Consider the following 16,406-nt stretch of genomic DNA (forward strand, 5'->3'; position numbering starts at 1 on the left):
TGCTTACATGTCACAAGTCAGTGTGTATGTCCCATAAATGCTATTCAGAACTTCAAACGGTACATTTAAATCACTGAAAAAAAAGAAATCAAGATTTAAACACCTGGCCCTGCTCCGCCACTCCTGGCCCAGGAGAACCTGCGCCCCCGCCCACCCCGCCCCGATTTCTGCAGCTCTATTACTTGCTCTTGTTATTTGCCGTTTTACAAGAGAGTGAACATAAGCGGGCGTCGGCGGCAGGTGGCCAACAGCCACGGGAAACCGGCGCGGCTCGGCAGCCCGGCCGCAGCTAGGCGGCCTCCCCGAGTGGGAGCAGGAGCTCGGGGAACATAAGCCGACACCTGCTGGGGCCCCTGCAAGAGCTCCGCAAGGTCCAAACCTTTGCCAGCGAAGACCGTGGCACTTCCTACCTCAAGAGCTGCCCGAGTTAGCGAGAGAGAGGCCGAGCACCCCCGTACTTCAGGCGCCCGCGACTCCTGCCGAGCCCCCACGGGAGTCCCGGCTGCCCGGCGCGCCCTCCCACCCGCGGCCGTGGGCCGACCTCCCTCGCGGGGCCCCACCCGGCCGCGTCCCCGGGCACGGAGCAGGGCGAGGCCATGCGACAAGGTCCTATTTTACAGATGAGGAAACTGAGAGCCAGAGCGATCCCGACCTGCTCTGGGCACAGCCTGGGGACAGGTGACCTTTTGTGCAAGCGGCGGCTTATCTATCGGGACGTGTGTGCTTTCTGATGGGTCGTAAGAATAAAAGTCTTGCCGGCGGTCCCTGTGGTCACGTGCGGTCACCGATCCTTCCTGCGTCCAGGCAAAGCCGTGGGGCCCCTGCTGACGACGGGCACAGGGTTGGTATCTCGCTCCCCTTTGCAACGCTGGTCACTTGGCAAGTCCGGCTCGGGGGCTCCCGCAGTTAGGTGGCGACAGCTGCAGGCCTCCCCCGAGGACTCGGACTCCGCGGTAGCCCCCGGCCTGGCCGCCAGATGGCGTCGGGCTGCTGCCAGCACCCCCCCACCTGCCCAGGTGTCCCGAGTCCCCTCCGGGGACCCACACGTCCTTTTCCATTTCCACTGAGCAGGAGCCTGGGCCCAGGGGCTGAGCAGGTGCGGGCGGTTCTGCAGAAGCGGGGGCCGCACCTCCAGGAGCCCGGGCCTGGCTGGGGACCGCAGAGGTAACCCCACTTTCCCCCGTGCTCCGTCTGTGGGCAGCCGGCAGCCCCCCGAGAAGAGAGGCGGTGCTGCTTGACGTCTGCGCCGGGGACCCTCAACCACACGCACACCCCGGTTTAGGGCAGGCCACCAACCAGGTCTGGGCGGGGGGCCAACCACCCATGCAGGGGCACACGGTGCCCCCCGCCGCCCCAGGGGAGTGTGCTGGGACGGGCTCCGTGAGAGGCAGGCGGCTGTGGGGGCGGGGGGGGGGCGGGGGCCGAGTCCCAGCGGCCCCCCGCCCCTCCACCCGCCTCTCACAAGGCCCACCTGGGGCCACGGCGGGACGCAGGTCAGCGTGGACCCTGGAGGCCAAGCCGCGTGTGCGTGTCCGCGTTTCTGAGCTCCGAGCCACACGGTGCGCCCCGCGTCTGTGCGCCGCCGGGGCTCCCACTCATTCGCTGTCACTCCTGTCTTCCTCCGACGGCTCCTCCCCGCTCTCGGTCGCCTCTGCCACTTTGCAGGGCAGGTTTTTTTTAGAATTCGCAACTAGAAGAGTTCGGTATTAATGAAAAATCTGTTAATTACAGACTAGTTAGCACCCCCCCCCCCGCCGCCGTTATTCTGGCCAGTGCAGGAAAAGTCCGTTAGGGCCTAGAGCTCTACCCATCCTGATATTTTCATTATTTTAGGCAAGAAATGAGCAGGGAAAATCTGCCTGCTTAGAGAGAAGTTATTCTCTTGGGAAAAAGATCTGTCGAAGTGTCACAAGAAGGTACGCTTCTAATTACGAGTGGCTACCTCCTCAACCCGGAGCAGGTGCCACCAGGGTCACACGAGGGCTTCCTGTTGACGCCCACCCCCAGGGCCATGGCCAGTGGCCGAGGGCGCGCCCACCTTACCCTGGGGGAAGTGGCTGTCCTCTTCACATTCTTCCCAGTGATCGAAATCAAAAGCCACATTAGGATTCTGTTCAACGGAACGGGTGAGGCTGAGTGACAGGCTAGGTCAGGCTCGCTGGGGCGCCGAGACCTGCCGGCTCCTCCCCACTCACCCTCTGTCTGAGGAGGCTGCCCCACGACGCCCTCGTCTCCTTTGCAAGGGTGATCACAGGCTCCTCGTTCGTAACCGTGCACTCGCAGGCATCTTTCACGATGTTGGCCCGCAGCTCCAGGTCGGCCAAGTAGAATTTCTCTCCGGCCCAGGCACTAGGTGCACAGAAAGAAGGCCGGGCCCTTAACGTGTTAGAAGCGACTCCGATCTGACTGTGGCGAGACACACATGAACGTACCTGAAAACGACTCTATCCCTGAAATATTTACATTTGTAATCTTTTACATTCCTTATTTTTATCTTCAGTATGACCACATCGTCTTTTTGGAACCACTTGATTTGTGGGTGGAAGCTAGGAGAGAAGACGGTGACTTACGTGGGCACCACCGTCCGCTCGTTCGCGGGGCGGGTGGGGAAGGGGCCCCGGCAGCAGGTGGACGTACCTTTTCGGAGGCTCTGTGGTTCTGCTAAGGGAACAATCACTCGTGTTTTCTGGTAACGTTTCTGGGCAGAAAGTCAAATGTTCCAGTAAGTTATTTATCCGTAACCATACACTCTACGTACCTACGTGTACTCACTCTGTCCATGTGACTTTTAGCTGAGGAAGTACTGACAGCCTCAATTTCCAAGCGTCCACTCGCAAGGAATAATTAGCAAAAATTAAAAATGCACGACCCGAAACGGGGCAGTGTTACCACCAGCAGCCACAGGCTTCTCTGCGGTGGCCCCCGGCCACCTTCACCTGAGAGCAGCAGAGGCGCCTGCCAGAGGGGAAGTCATCTGGTCGCCACTGTACGCGAGGAACCAGTGCCGACACGTCCTAAAACAGCATCTGAACTCAGTCTAACACCCCTGAATCTTCCATCTGAAGACGTGAGCAAGAATGTGGCCGCCTTAATCATAGTCAAAGACTGAAAGCAGCCTCCGTGTCTACCAACAGGTGGACGGATGTGCAACTTGTGGTGTATTTGCGTCACGAAACACCACTCAGCGGTAAGAAAGTCCCCACCGCTCCTTGCGATCATCTGCGTGAGTTTCACGGAGAGAGAACGCCAAGTGAGAGAAGCCACAAGAGGGTAGACTGTGTGCTCCTAATCAGCAAAACTGATGGTGATGGAGTCAGGACAGCGGTTCCTGGGATGGGTTTCAGGCGGGGAAGGTGCATGAAGGGGGTTCCTGGGGCTCTGGAAATGTTCGAGCGCATCAGTGGACACGTACACACGTGTCAACGGCTCTGATGAGCGTACGCTCAGGATGTGTGTACTTTTCTGGACGAGCATTATACCTCACTTAACAAAAAGGAAAAGTTTCTAAAAAATATATCGGAAACTGAAATGTTAAGAGTAGGAAGTTAGGTAAGACCAGTCTATGTCACCTTCTATAGACCAGTCTATGTCACCTTCTATAGACTTCATCCAGAAGTGGGAAGCGTCGATGCTGGAAAACTCCCAAGCTTTCATGATTTTAAGGGAGCCATGTTTTTGTTTTTTTTCTTAAAGATTTTATTTATTCATGAGAGACACACACAGAGAGAAAGAGACAGGCAGAGGGAGAAGCAGGCCCCATGCCGGGAGCCCAACGTGGGACTCGATCCCGGGTCTCCAGGACACATCTCGGGCCGAAGGCAGGCACTAAACTGCTGAGCCACCCAGGGATCCTGGGAGCCATGGTTTCTAAAGATTTTTTAAAAATTCATTTGAGAGAGAGTGCGCGAGTGTGTGTGTGTATGTGCACGAGCAGGGCAGGGGCAGAGGCAGAGGCAGGCTCCCCGCTGAGTGGGGAGCCCGACGTGGGGCTCCATCCCACCACCCCGGGATCGTGACCTGAGCCGAAGGCAGAGCGTAGCCCACTGAGCCCCCCAGGCGCCCCTCAGTGAGCCACGTATTAAATCACCAACCATGCTTTTGGATTTCTGGGTTTGCCTGGGCATCGGCACGTCCTTCTGAGTCGTCCTGCCGTGGGCTCTGCGGACGAGCAGCATCCTCTGCTGGAGAAGGCACGCTAGGTGGAAGAGGTGCAGGTTAGCTCCGAGTCGAAGAGACCGCAAGCTCGGGCTCTCTACGGGGCCCTCCCAGCTCGAAGGGGGAGGCAGGCAGCAACTGACCACGAGGTGCCAACCACACGGCCAGACCTGCGTGGGGCCTGCGACTCCTTCACGGAGGACGGTCAGGGCCCCAGCTCCGCTCACTGCTGTGCCCCAGTGGCGAGCCCAGGGCCGATCACGGAAACACACGGGCACATACAGGCATGAACCCATTTGCCAAAAAGGTTCCCTTTCAAACCATTTACCTTTGAGAATAACCAGCTCTGCTCCCCTCTTCAAAATGGATAAAAGGGGAGGAAGTAAAAGCCACCTGTGCTCCCCTGCCCTAGCTCCCCAGCACCTCCTCCCCGAGACACCCCCTCCCCGGTTGGGTCCCATCCACAAACCTCTGCACAAGCAACAAGCAAGCATCACGCCAACTATGTAGAACACACGTGCGCATCCCTTAAGCACACGGACCCTACTCCAGTCACTTCTCTGCCCCTTTGATCATAGTCAATAACTAGAGATAGGTCACGCCACATTAGTACAGAAAGGGCTGCCTTGTCCTTTAGAAAATTTTAAGTTTTTTTTTTCTTTTGAGGAGGAAACCACCACTTTTACGTGGTTCAATGTTTTGAAATACAATGAAAAGGTCGTACACAGCGGAACATCTCCCTCTCGCCCGTTCCCCAGCTGCCCAGCTGCCTTCCTCATGGGTGACAACGTAATTCCTACTTTCTGCGCAGCCTGTTAGAGAGAGGTCAAGCCTCAACGAGCAAGCCCATACACACACGCCCATGGTGAGCGGGGGTGCGTGTGCCTCCAAGGGGACTGCTGGGTGACACACACGGAGCCCGTGCGCGGCACCCCACAGGTGGCGAAGGCAGCACCTTGTGTTCCAACCACCCAGGCAGGGACCCCTCCCCGGGCCTCGTCCTCCCCACTTGCAGCACCAGACCCCCCGTCGCACACTCTACTCCATCGCTCTCACTCCTTCACCAGACCCTCACCGGCTGGGGTTCTACCCGTCGTCGCACAGCCACCAAGCTGTGACTCTTCTCCACAACCGGCCAGCTAGCCTTCCCCCGCTTTCCCGAGCCCCGGGCTTACGCTCCCCATAATCCTTAAACCCGACGTGTCCCAAACCAACTCAGTATCTCCTCCTCCCCAGTGAGCACCCCGAAACTGTCCACCTGGCCAATACCCTCACCGGCCCAGGGCTTAGAATTAGACAATCACACCCCCGATGCCTGTCAGTCACCAAGCCCCCTGGCTTCCAGATCTTTCACGTCCCCAGGGTCTGTCCTCTTTCCCAACCTGCTGTGAGGACGGCACCACTCTCCTCGTTCCGATCCCGATCGCCACCACGGCTTCCCAATCCAGCTCCTGACACGGAGGCTCCCCGGGGCGGGCTCCACCCTCGTTCGCAGTCCTCTGCACGTCCACCTCGTGTGTGAGCCCACAGGTGTGCAGGACTCCCGCGCACACAGAACCGAGGTGCCGAGGGCAGAACAGAGCCGGGGCTCAGGTGCAGCTGCTGGGTTTCACAGAGGTGACCGAGCCTCGTTTCCATCGAGTCCACTCAACTCTCAAGACGTGTTTTTAAAAGAATATCTTACAAGCGAGTGTGGAGCGATTTTTGTTTCCTCCAAGCCTGTAGAACGGACGGTCTCCTAATCCCCCAGGCCCAAACGCATTAAGGTAAAAACTAACGACTTCAGACTGGAGAACTTGAACCTCGGCGTGCTCTTTGAAAAACTCTCCCGTGCTTGTCTGTCGCCAGGGGCCTCGCGGCAGACGCCAGGGCCGCCAGGGCCGCTGGCCGTGCTTGCCCGTCGGGCCTCCTCTCGGCTCCCTGCACCGGGAAGCCCTCCCCTGCCGTCTGGGGGTCTGTCCCCAGGCCTCCTTCGCTGCTGCTCCTCCTCGGGCCCCCCTCCGGGTACCCACGGCCCCCCGCCTCTGCCGGGCTCAGCCCTCAGACTCTGGCACTCGCTCCCCTGGGCTCGCACCCAGGCCCGGGCCTGCCCACGGGGCTCCGCGGAGCACAGGTCACCACCAACACTCGGACACCAGCTGCTTCGCGCCACCTCCAGGGGCCGCCCGGGCCGAGCCCCCTTGGCACGGCCTTGGCCCCACCCCACCTTCTCCGCACCGAAGCTGAGCCCCTTTGGATGGGGTCGCTGCTCTGCTCCAAACCTTCTCATGGCTCTACCTCCTCGGAGCAGGGCCTGGTCCTCGCAAATGGCCAAGGGCCCAACAAGATCTGGCCCTGGGCTGCTCTCCTGCCCTTCTGCTCTAGTCACAGCACCTTCCCCCTGTTCCCAGGGTCGGGGCGACAGGCCCCCTGGGATGGCCTGGGTCTTGCCTCTCCCAGGGGCCCCTGACACCGCGGGTCTCTGCGCAGCTCCGTGACCCATTCACGGCCCTTCCTCCTATTCCCAGAGGAGAGGAGGAGGTGGAAGAGGAGGAGGAGGTGGAGAAGGTGAGGAGGACGTGCAAGAGGTGGAGGAGAAGGTGGTGGTGGTGGAGGAGGAAGAGGAGAAAGTGGAGGAGGGATGTGTAAGAGGTGGAGGAGAAGGTGGACGATGTGGAGGAGGAGGAGGAGGAGGAGGTGGTGAAGGAGGAGAAGGAGGAAGAGAAGGACGAGGAGTGGTGGAGGAGGAGGTGGAAGAGGAGGAGGAGGAGGAGGTGGTGGTGGAGGAGGAGGAAGAGAAGGAGGAGGAGGTGGTGGAGGAGAAGGAGGTGGTGGAGGGAGTGAAGCAGGAGGTGGAGGAGGAGGAGGAGGACACGACTGCGCACACCCTCTCTGACCTGGGGGCTGGCTTCTGTGCTCAGAAAATCCACCTGACGACACTTACCGCGGGTGTGTGCTTTCCTGCATGTCAATAAACACTAACCAAAACTTACTCTGTGAGACATGCGGGTGAAACAATACGCTGGGGATTTGTTTTATGATATTCCACCAAAAAATAAAACTGCACGTTGAGGTATGGATAAAATTAGATTCCCCAAAGCTGAGAAATTATTGGAGGTGAGTGATGGAAATGGGGATTCAGAAACCTACCCAACTTTAAAAAAAAAGGCCCCTCTAAACTCCTGGTCCTAGTCCCACCAAACGGCACCTCCAAAGGGAAGATTAAAACTCACAGGGCCTGGCTCAGGCTTCCTTCACCAGCTGGCATTTTAGCTCCTTCGTATAATGTCTTCAGCTGTTCTGTATGCCCTGAGTTGTCAACGCCCATTCCCATCGACAAAATTTCAGCACGCACGTTATAATCGATGACAGATGTTTTCAAGTTTGAAAGTTTTGTAATGTGCACCTTGAATCAAAGAAAAAGTGTATTTGTGGGAACCGCTCTTTGAACTCTCAAATCAATGGAAAAGGCTCTTGCGCGACCCAGCGCTCTCACCGTGCGCCATGCTGGGCGAACGTGGGCTCCCTTCGCAGCTCCCAGGTGATTTCATAACTGAGCATACAGGTCAGGTTCTTCCAGAGCCCACTCCCACCCTGCAGAAGCATGATGGGGTCAGGGGCCGGGGGGCCCCTGGGATGCTGGGACCACACACAAAACTCTTAGATCTTCCTGGACAAGGAGGACCCTAAGGCTCAGAGGTGCCAGTGCCCAGAAAGGGCCTACGCCAGGGCCCTATACCCTGTGTTCTGGACAGATTCCTCCACTGGTTTTCTTCTGCAACCCAAATACTCTCATCCATCTTAATTTATACAAAAGATGAGGTTCTGCAACATTGTGCTCCTCCCCTCCTGTCAATGGGAGGTGCAGACCCAGGACTGGGCGTCCCTTTCACGGTGGGGGAGGGGGGCCAGGCTGAGACCAGCTGGAGACCTTCCTAACTGAACACTGGGAACAGGTTCCCACCTGCGCATGGCAGGAGAGCCTCTCTCCACTCAAACTGGGGGCCGAGAGGTGTGAGTGGAGAAGGAAGCAGGTGTGGGGGCTGCCCCCCCACGGTGCCGTGGACACCGCTACACGAGCTGTGGAAGCTGACGGGTAGATTTCTTTTTTGCTTCTTCATTTCCTTAGCTATAGTTTTAAAAATCTCTAAAAAGATTCCATTTTTTCTCCCAATCGAGAACCAAAATATCGACTATTATGTAAACCAAGACCCCCAATCTTCATCTGACCTGTACCGGTAATCTTTACCTTCTGTACTAAAAATCATTTTCTCCTCTGAACCCTTAATCTTACACCCAAACTCTTCCTTGTAGGTGTTAAGGCTTCTCCTGTCTCATAAACATAACTTTCAGCAGAACAATTCTTATGAACTGAATTCTTGTGTTATAAACATACCAGGTAAGATTTAAGTCCAATGGAGCAAAACCTCAAATTGAAAAGCAGAGTTCTTGGGGTGCAGGCAGATAGAGGGGGCGATGCTGGCATGGGAGGGGATGCCCAGAGGCCCCACGTACAGGCCCCTGGTCTGACACTCAGTCCTGCTCACCCCTATGTCAGCTCCACAGGGTAGGAGTTTATGTTCACGGACAGAAGCCAAGTGTCCCGCACAGGACCCAGCACGCAGAGTAGGTGCTCAATAAATATTTGGTGAAGGAATGAGATGGAAACTGCAAACATAATAAAACCTATCTCTGAAAACCCAAGGACTAGAATCCTCCACGTGACCGATCCCATGTGGGCACCTCCCTCCTGACATGGGGCTTCCCCATCCGTGTGGACAGTGTGACGCTGATTCACAGCGTACAACCAATGCTTGAAAAAACAATGGGATAGAATCATAATATCAGAGACTGTCACAAGGAGAGTTTCATAAGCTTGTCTCCCTGTGTGGGCGCGCTGAGTTGTAACATAAAGGATTCCCTTAAACAAAAAACCAAATTCATGACCCAAATAACATGGGAAAACCCCCGGCTCTCCCTAAACAGAACCCCCAAAGCCTCCATTTATTTGAGACAAACCATTATTCAAGCAACAAATTAGAATACCAGGAATAATTTTAGGAGTCCATCCCAAAACAGACTTCTTTTAAGAAAACCATATACTTGGGGCACCTGGGTGGCTCTGTCGGTTAAGTGATGGCCTTCGGCTCAGGTCATGATCTCAGGGCCCTTGGACTGAGCCTCAGGCTGGGCTTCTCCCTCTGCTCCTTCCCCTGATCGTGCGTGCACGTGCACAATCTCTAAGTAAATGAAATCTTAAAAAAAGGAAAGAAAACTGCATACTCACCATTGGATCGACCCACACTGTATTTCCCAAAGCCAGTATCACTTTGGCATCGTGCAATTTTCCAATGATTTTATGATGAATGTACCTGGTAACCTAGGAAAAGAAGCACTTATGTAACTTCTCTGAAGGTTTAGGAAAATATCTTACTCGGTGTAGGCTGTATAGTCTCACAAAAAAACGTTTCCATTGAATTTCACCTGAGTCTCACCACCACCCCGTGAGGCAGGTGACAGAGGCCATCGTGTCCCTGCGCGGACAAGGATAGTAACAGGGGAACTTAATAAGGACAGAGCAAACAGCACCTGTGGACCCCCCAAAATGTAGCCATGCGTCCTCGCCCCCCTCTGTGAACAGTCACCCAGTCCATCTCTGGAAGCTCAGAGCCTGAAGCACCCCGGGAGCTGAGGGGCCCCGGGTCCGAGCACCCTGTCCCGAGCACGGGGCTGCTCTTCTCTCAAGGATGCCCCTGGCAGGCACGGCGTGTCTCATTCTCACTCTGACAGAGACAGGAGGGAGCCAGCTCCCAAGATCAGACTTTTTTTTTTTTAAAGATTTTTTATTTATTAGAGACACACAGAAAGAGAGAGCGAGAGAGAGAGAGAGAGAGAGGGAGAGAGAGAGAGAGGGGCAGAGACACAGGCAGAGGGAGGAGCAGGCTCCACGCCGGGAGCCCGACGTGGGCCTCGATCCCGGGTCTCCAGGATCACGCCCTGGGGTGGAAGGCGGCGCTAACCCGCTGAGCCCCCGGGGCTGCCCAAGATCAGACTCTTCCATCGCCCTTGAAGCTTGCACATTAATTTGAAAGACTACGCAGAGAAGAACCTTGCGCGGCACGTGCTGGAGCACACTGAGCCAGCGCTTGGCGGAAGGCAGGCGGCGGCCACGCGGCGGGCAGCGTCTCGGTGAGCCTGCACAGCGAGGTCGTGGGTTCGTCTGCTTCGTGAGGTCGCTCACCCGGTTATTTCCTGGACCGCGTCTGAACTTGCTTATGATCCAAAGTGGTTTTACTTTGCGATGGTTTATTCCACGTCCTATTAGCCGGATGATATGAAATTTAACCTTCCTCTGAAGAGCCAGGAGCGTCTCAGTAGGGGACTCACGGCCCCGGTGACGGGCAGACGGCCCGCCCCACGCCAACAGCCGGGAGCGCCCCGGGCGGCCGCACCGTGCACCACGCGCTCTCCTCCCTGCCGCACCTGGCCTGCGTGGTGACGCCCCAGCGCCTCAGCCTGGAGGCCCACAGGAGGTGTCCCCTGTCACTCCCTCTCCCGGCCCGGCCTCCCAACGCCAGGGGAGGCACCCGGCCTCGCCAGGGAGTGTCCATCGCCCCTGCCTGCCTGTGACACGGGCATCCACCTGGTGCTTACACTGCTGCTTCCCAGGCTCACGGCCACTTTATTTGGCCCTGATGCGTCCCTCACCCCGATTCTGAGACTGTGAGCATGAATGGTGACGACGGCCGCCTGTCCGAGGGTCTTTATTTTTTTATTTTTTTCCCCCAGAAAACTGAATTGTACGAGGGTCTTTAACTGTCCAGGAACAGGAGGCATTTCACCCAAACTCTAGACTCTACACTCAAATAAACCTCAATTCCGTGTATATCCTAAAAGGCAACAGGGCATAAAAAGCCAAAAAAACTTACCTTTGGATTCCACTCAACTTCGTTGTCGGCAGGCTTCACTCTGCAAACAATAAACTCCACCGCCTGGGGGGGCAGAGCGTGGAACTTTTCGGGGAGACGCAGCAGCTGGTCTCTGGTGATGAGTCCCGTCCGGCCTTCGTCTATGAACTTCACAAGGACACGGTCTGGACCCCAGGCGTCTTCCTTCTGGCTCATCTCCAGCACCTCAACCCTGGAGAACCACCGCGGCTTCAGTGTAACACAGAGACCCCAAAGGAAAACAATCTTTGCCTCAACCTACCCAGTAAATCCAAGAAGGCTCTAGCTGCAAGGTTTTATTCCATGCAAGAAATAAAAACCAGCTAGAGCGTCAACACCACTCAGAGTGGCTTATGTAATTCAAGTGCACAGAAGTATAAAAAACACAGAGCACTCCTGAATAGAGCAAATCCCTTTACCGGACAATAATGATGAAAATCAACACAGTAAATAGTGAAGTTTCAAAGTTTCCCAACCTAGGCTACCCCAAGAGAGCCAGAAGTGCCCTTCGAGGGTGTGAGCAGGCCCCTGGGGCACACAGCCGGGGTCAGAGCCCCGATCGTGCCATTCACTGAGCTGACGCTGCATAGCCTACGTGATCTCACCAAGGCCCAGCCTGCTCACCTGTAAGAGGGGACCTGTTTTACGGGAATTACGTAGGGCTAAGTGAGGTGAAGGCGTGTATGGAGGTGGCACACACAGTGGTGGCCCCAGAACCGTCGGTGTGCAAATGTGACCCTGTCTTCTGTGCCCTGTGTGCAGATGCCCAGGATTGGACGAGTCAGGTGCAGAACTGCACTGGGGGTTGAGGGGCGGGGGTGGACATGCCGCCCCTACCCTCCTGGGGGCAGCCAGGCTTCATACGTGCACACCGGGTCAGAGGGACACAGGGGGAAACAGGGATTCGATACCACTTAAAGTTGCCGCATGCTTCACAACTCTTAAGAGATGAAATACAGAGAACTTTTACCTGTGGAAAAGTGTTTTTTCTGCTAATCCATATAATCCAAATTTCTCCACCTTTTCGACACTTGTTTTATTGCTGTTACCCTTAAAATACTCATTCATTTCAGCATTAAGAGTTGAATAAAGATCCACTTGTTTATCAACTATACGACCAAAGTAATGCGTTGCATTCGAAATATAAAAGGGTATTATCTGAAAAATAATCGACAACCAAATTCAGAAAAAAAACTCAATCTAACCCAAAAAGGTCTCTGCAGAAATCCGCATCTGACCTAAGCGCCCAAAGCAGGGATGGAAACCTGAACGAGGAAACTGGCCAATAAACACAGCAAAAACCTTCCCGTACTCACCACAGAGAACTGTGGTTTCCCTTTAAATCTAAGGGAAGACTTTTTGTTAATCTTGGCATTTTTAAATTTTTCATTTCTAAAGACTTTATTTGAGAGAGAAAGTGAGAGAGAGATCATGAGCAGGGGGAGAGGCAGGGCCCCCGCTGAGCAGGGAGTCTGACACAGGGGTCATGACAGGGGTCATGACCTGAGCCCAAGGCAGATGCTTAACCGGCTGAGCCACCCGGCCCCAATCTTAGCATTCTAAAGCTTCATTACAAGTGTTCCTTTGTTTATTCCCTAACTGCACTTTATAGAAATCGTTCTTAACTAGCATCCCTCTCTTGAGCTCTTTCTGATCTTTGTTCCTGTAACATGCAGTATTTTATCAAGAGCTCACTAAGCAGGAGGCGCTAGGGATAGGAGATAGGCCACGTCCTACAGGGACTCCCACCCCCCACAATCCACACGCCAACAGATGGGCCACAGCTAGCGTGTGGTCAAGGAAGACAACTCTTGGGCAGCCCGGGTGGCTCAGCAGTCTAGCGCCGCCTTCGGCTCAGGGCCTGATCCTGGAGACCCGGATCGAGTCCCACGTCGGGCAACCTGGATGGAGCCTGCTTCTCCCTCTGCCTCTTATAGTGTCTCTCAAGAACAAATAAAATCTTTAAAAATAATAAAAAAAAAAAGGACAACTCTTCACAGGCAAGTGGTGTGCAAGGGGCAACGTCGGGTTGCATGTATCTTAGCAAGAGTACAGAGAAGGCACTCCAGACACAGAATAAACAGCCTGCATGAAGGCATGAGGTGGTGAGCTACCCCAGCAGAGGCCAGGACAGAGGAGTCCCCTGCTGGGAGGACGGAGAGGACAGTGCTGCTTGGGAGGCAAGAGGAAGGGGTGAGGTCACCCCTCGTGATCAATCTCACAGGACTGAAGCCCCTGGCTCTCCTCTGTGGCGTCCCCAAGCTCCCCTGCTTGCTGTTTTCCCCACTCTCACTGTCCACCAGCCCTACCCTGAACCACAAAAACTCGACGTTAACTCCTACTCCGGGGACTCACTGGTTCCTCTCCCAGGAACAGTCTCCTCCAGGCCTTCCCATGGCTGGATCCTTCTTATCATTTGGCCCTCAGTGCAGCTGACCCCTCAGAGAGCCCTGCTCTGCCCATATTCCCAAAGGCCCTGCAGTTCCCCTTTTCCACAGCACACGTCACAGTCTCTCCCATTCACTGATCCTCTGCAGACCCTCCCCAGAGGAAGACAGGTAACATGTCTGTCACCTTTCTGCAGCACGGTGGAGGAAGCTGCCCGAACAAACCCTCAGTGCTTATCCACTGTCTCAGGCAGGAAGTTCAACATCCCTTCCTGCATGGCAGATGGCCTCTTCTGGGGAAGTCCTTGCCGCTATGGTTTAGAGGCCCCAACAGTCCAACATTCTAGACATCAGCTCACTGCATGATGGCGGTCAGGGACCACATAGTGGTATGGAGGAGAGATACACCTGCTACAACGTTCTGAGGGACAAGCAGGGCATAATATATATGCCAATGACAAATAAACCTTCTTAAAAATGCACAAAAGGGCAGCCCTCGTGGCTCAGCGGTTTAGCGCCGCCTTCAGCCCAGGGCCTGATTCTGGAGACCTGGATTCGAGTTCCACATCAGGCTCCCTGCAGGGTGCCTGCTTCTCCCTCTGCCTGTGTCTCTGCCTCTCTCTCTCTCTCTCTCTCTCTCTGTCTCTCATGAGTAAATAAATAAAGTCTTAAAAAAAAAGGCACAAAGAAAAATGGCAGGCTAAATATGTACTAGGATGCAAGTGGTGATTGTTTAAAGGTGATGGGAGTAAAGGGAGAGTTTCTTCCCCCCCTTATTTCCCAATTAGAAGACTCTGTGCTAAGCCTCAGCACACACAGAGAACAAAATCCAGGCTCCAGCTGTGACAGTCTATGGCTGTCATCTCTGCATGGCATTAGCACATCTGCAGACACATTAAGTTGGCAGAACGGATGTGACAAAATGAAGCTTGTGGACTGGACTCTCCCTTGTAGAGAGGGTGACCAGCTGGTCCTGGTTTGTCTGGGGGCTCTCCTGCTTTCAGCACTAGACATTCCATGTGACCAGAAAACCCCCAGTCCTGGGCACACCAGGAGGGTCCTTTTCCAGCCACCTCCCCTGCCCCCTGCCTCTTTGTGCAGAACCGCACATAAATAATTCACTTTGTTACAGTCACAGGATACAAGGTAAGGACATGAAAGTCAACTGCATTTCTAAACAATCAGAACATGAAGTTCAAAGAAAAATAAGATTAGCATCCAAAAGCATGAAATGCTAGGAATAAAGTTAACACAATAAATACAAGATACTGAAAAGTATACACATTGCTTAGAGAAATTAAAGACGGCTTAGATAAATGGAGTGACAGATATACCATGTTAATGGACAAGACCCAGTATTGTTAAATGTTGACTCTTCCCATATTAACCTATAAATTCAACACAGTGCCACCCAAAGTCTCATCAGGCTTCTAGGTAGAAACTAGCAAGCTGATTCTAAAATTTTCTGTAGATATGCAAAGGAACAGCCAGAAGGATAAGAAGACTGGCAAATTGGAAGACTTCTCTACCAGTCTCCAGGATTACTTATAAAGCTACAGCATTCAAGCCAATGTGGTACTGCGTAAGGGCAGACAAAGAGACCAAGGAACAGAAGGAAGAACTCAGCATTCACAGATACGATCTTTTAATTTATGTCAAAGGTGCCAATGTAATTGAGGAGGAAAGGAAGGTCTTTAGAACAGAAGATGCGGGATCCCTGGGTGGCTCAGCGGTTGAGCATCTGCCTTCGGCCCAGGGCGTGATCCTGGAGTCCCGGGATCGAGTCCCACATTGGGCTCCCTGCATGGAGCCTATTTCTCCCTTTGCCTGTGTCTCTGCCTCTCTCTCTCTCTCAATCTGGGTCTCTCATGAATAAATAAAATATTAAAAAAAAAAACAGATGATGCTGGAGCAACCAGGAACCACCAATGCACAACAACCACCCTTTGTACACTTGCCTGTGAAGAGTTGTCCTCCTCTTTTTTTTTTTTTTAAGATTTTATTTATTCATGAGAGACACAGAGAGGCAGAGGGAGAAGCAGGCTCCATGCAGGGAGCCCAACGTGGGACTCGATTCCAGGTCCCCTTATCCACACTATATGCACACAAATTAATTTGAGATGGATCACAGACCTAAATGTAAAACCTAAAATTCTAAAATAAAAATTCTAGAATAAAAAAAAAAGAAAGGAATCTTCGCAACCTTAGGGTAGGCAAAGATTTCTTATGGCAAGAAAAGCACAAAACGTAAAATAAAAAAGTGGTAAAAGAAGACTTCATCAAAATTAAAAATCTCTGCTTTTCAGCTGAGGGAAAATATTTGTAATATATCTGACAAAGCACATCCATAATCTACAAAGAATTCTTAAGACTCAACAAGACAACCCAAACTAAAAAATGGGCAAACACTGTGATACTAGCAAACACTAATTCATAAAGGAGATACACAGGCCCAGGTAAGCAGTGAGAAGAGGTCCAAGATTCTTTACCACCAGAGAAAGGCAAATAAACATTCATGCAAATGCAACAGAGTGGCAAAAATTAAAAGACTGAGAACACTACGTATTGAGAATGTGGACCTATTGGAACTCTCAAATATGGTGCAATGAGAATGTAAAATGGTACACGTGGTTTGGCAGATCCTTACACGTGTGGGTGCACACACACAGGCGCACGTGCACACAGACACTATGACGCCGCAGCAAGTCACCGGAGAGAAATGAAGGTGTAGGTCTAGAAAGACTTGTAACACACAAGTTCACAGCAGCCAGAAACTGCACACAAGCCAAACATCCATCAGCTTGTGGGCAAACAAAGGCACATCCATGTAATGCAATCCTGTTCAGCGATGAAATAGAACAACAGTGATCCCTGGGTGGCGCAGCGGTTTAGCGCCTGCCTGTGGCCCAGGGCGCGATCCTGGAGACCTGGGATCGAA

At 53.7% G+C, this 16,406-nt stretch overlaps 1 protein-coding gene across 6 annotated transcripts in view; it reads right to left on the reverse strand.

Moving 5' to 3' along the window:
• Positions 1–593: 593 nt before the first annotated feature.
• TDRD12 (tudor domain containing 12) overlaps positions 594–16,406 on the reverse strand; it is a 71,116-nt gene continuing 55,303 nt past the window's right edge. For 3 of the 6 annotated variants that reach the window (XM_055311985.1, XM_055311984.1, XM_055311987.1), the window contains 10 exons: positions 12,052–12,239; positions 11,064–11,274; positions 9,422–9,514; positions 7,368–7,540; positions 4,092–4,195; positions 2,638–2,698; positions 2,433–2,546; positions 2,196–2,349; positions 2,044–2,110; positions 594–1,690 (listed from right to left, as the gene is read on the reverse strand). In XM_055311985.1, coding sequence (XP_055167960.1) covers positions 1,596–1,690; positions 2,044–2,110; positions 2,196–2,349; positions 2,433–2,546; positions 2,638–2,698; positions 4,092–4,195; positions 7,368–7,540; positions 9,422–9,514; positions 11,064–11,274; positions 12,052–12,239 — 1,260 coding nt within the window. In that variant the 3' untranslated portion in view covers positions 594–1,595. Of the gene's footprint in view, positions 1,691–2,043; positions 2,111–2,195; positions 2,350–2,432; positions 3,868–4,091; positions 4,196–7,367; positions 7,541–9,421; positions 9,515–11,063; positions 11,275–12,051; positions 12,240–16,406 lie in introns of those variants that run through there. The other 3 variants (XR_008662628.1, XR_008662629.1, XM_055311986.1) reach the window with 3 other exon arrangements.

The sequence above is a fragment of the Nyctereutes procyonoides genome, unplaced genomic scaffold (genome assembly GCF_905146905.1).
Source record: "Nyctereutes procyonoides isolate TBG_1078 unplaced genomic scaffold, NYPRO_anot_genome, whole genome shotgun sequence".
Taxonomy (NCBI): Eukaryota; Metazoa; Chordata; class Mammalia; order Carnivora; family Canidae; genus Nyctereutes; species Nyctereutes procyonoides.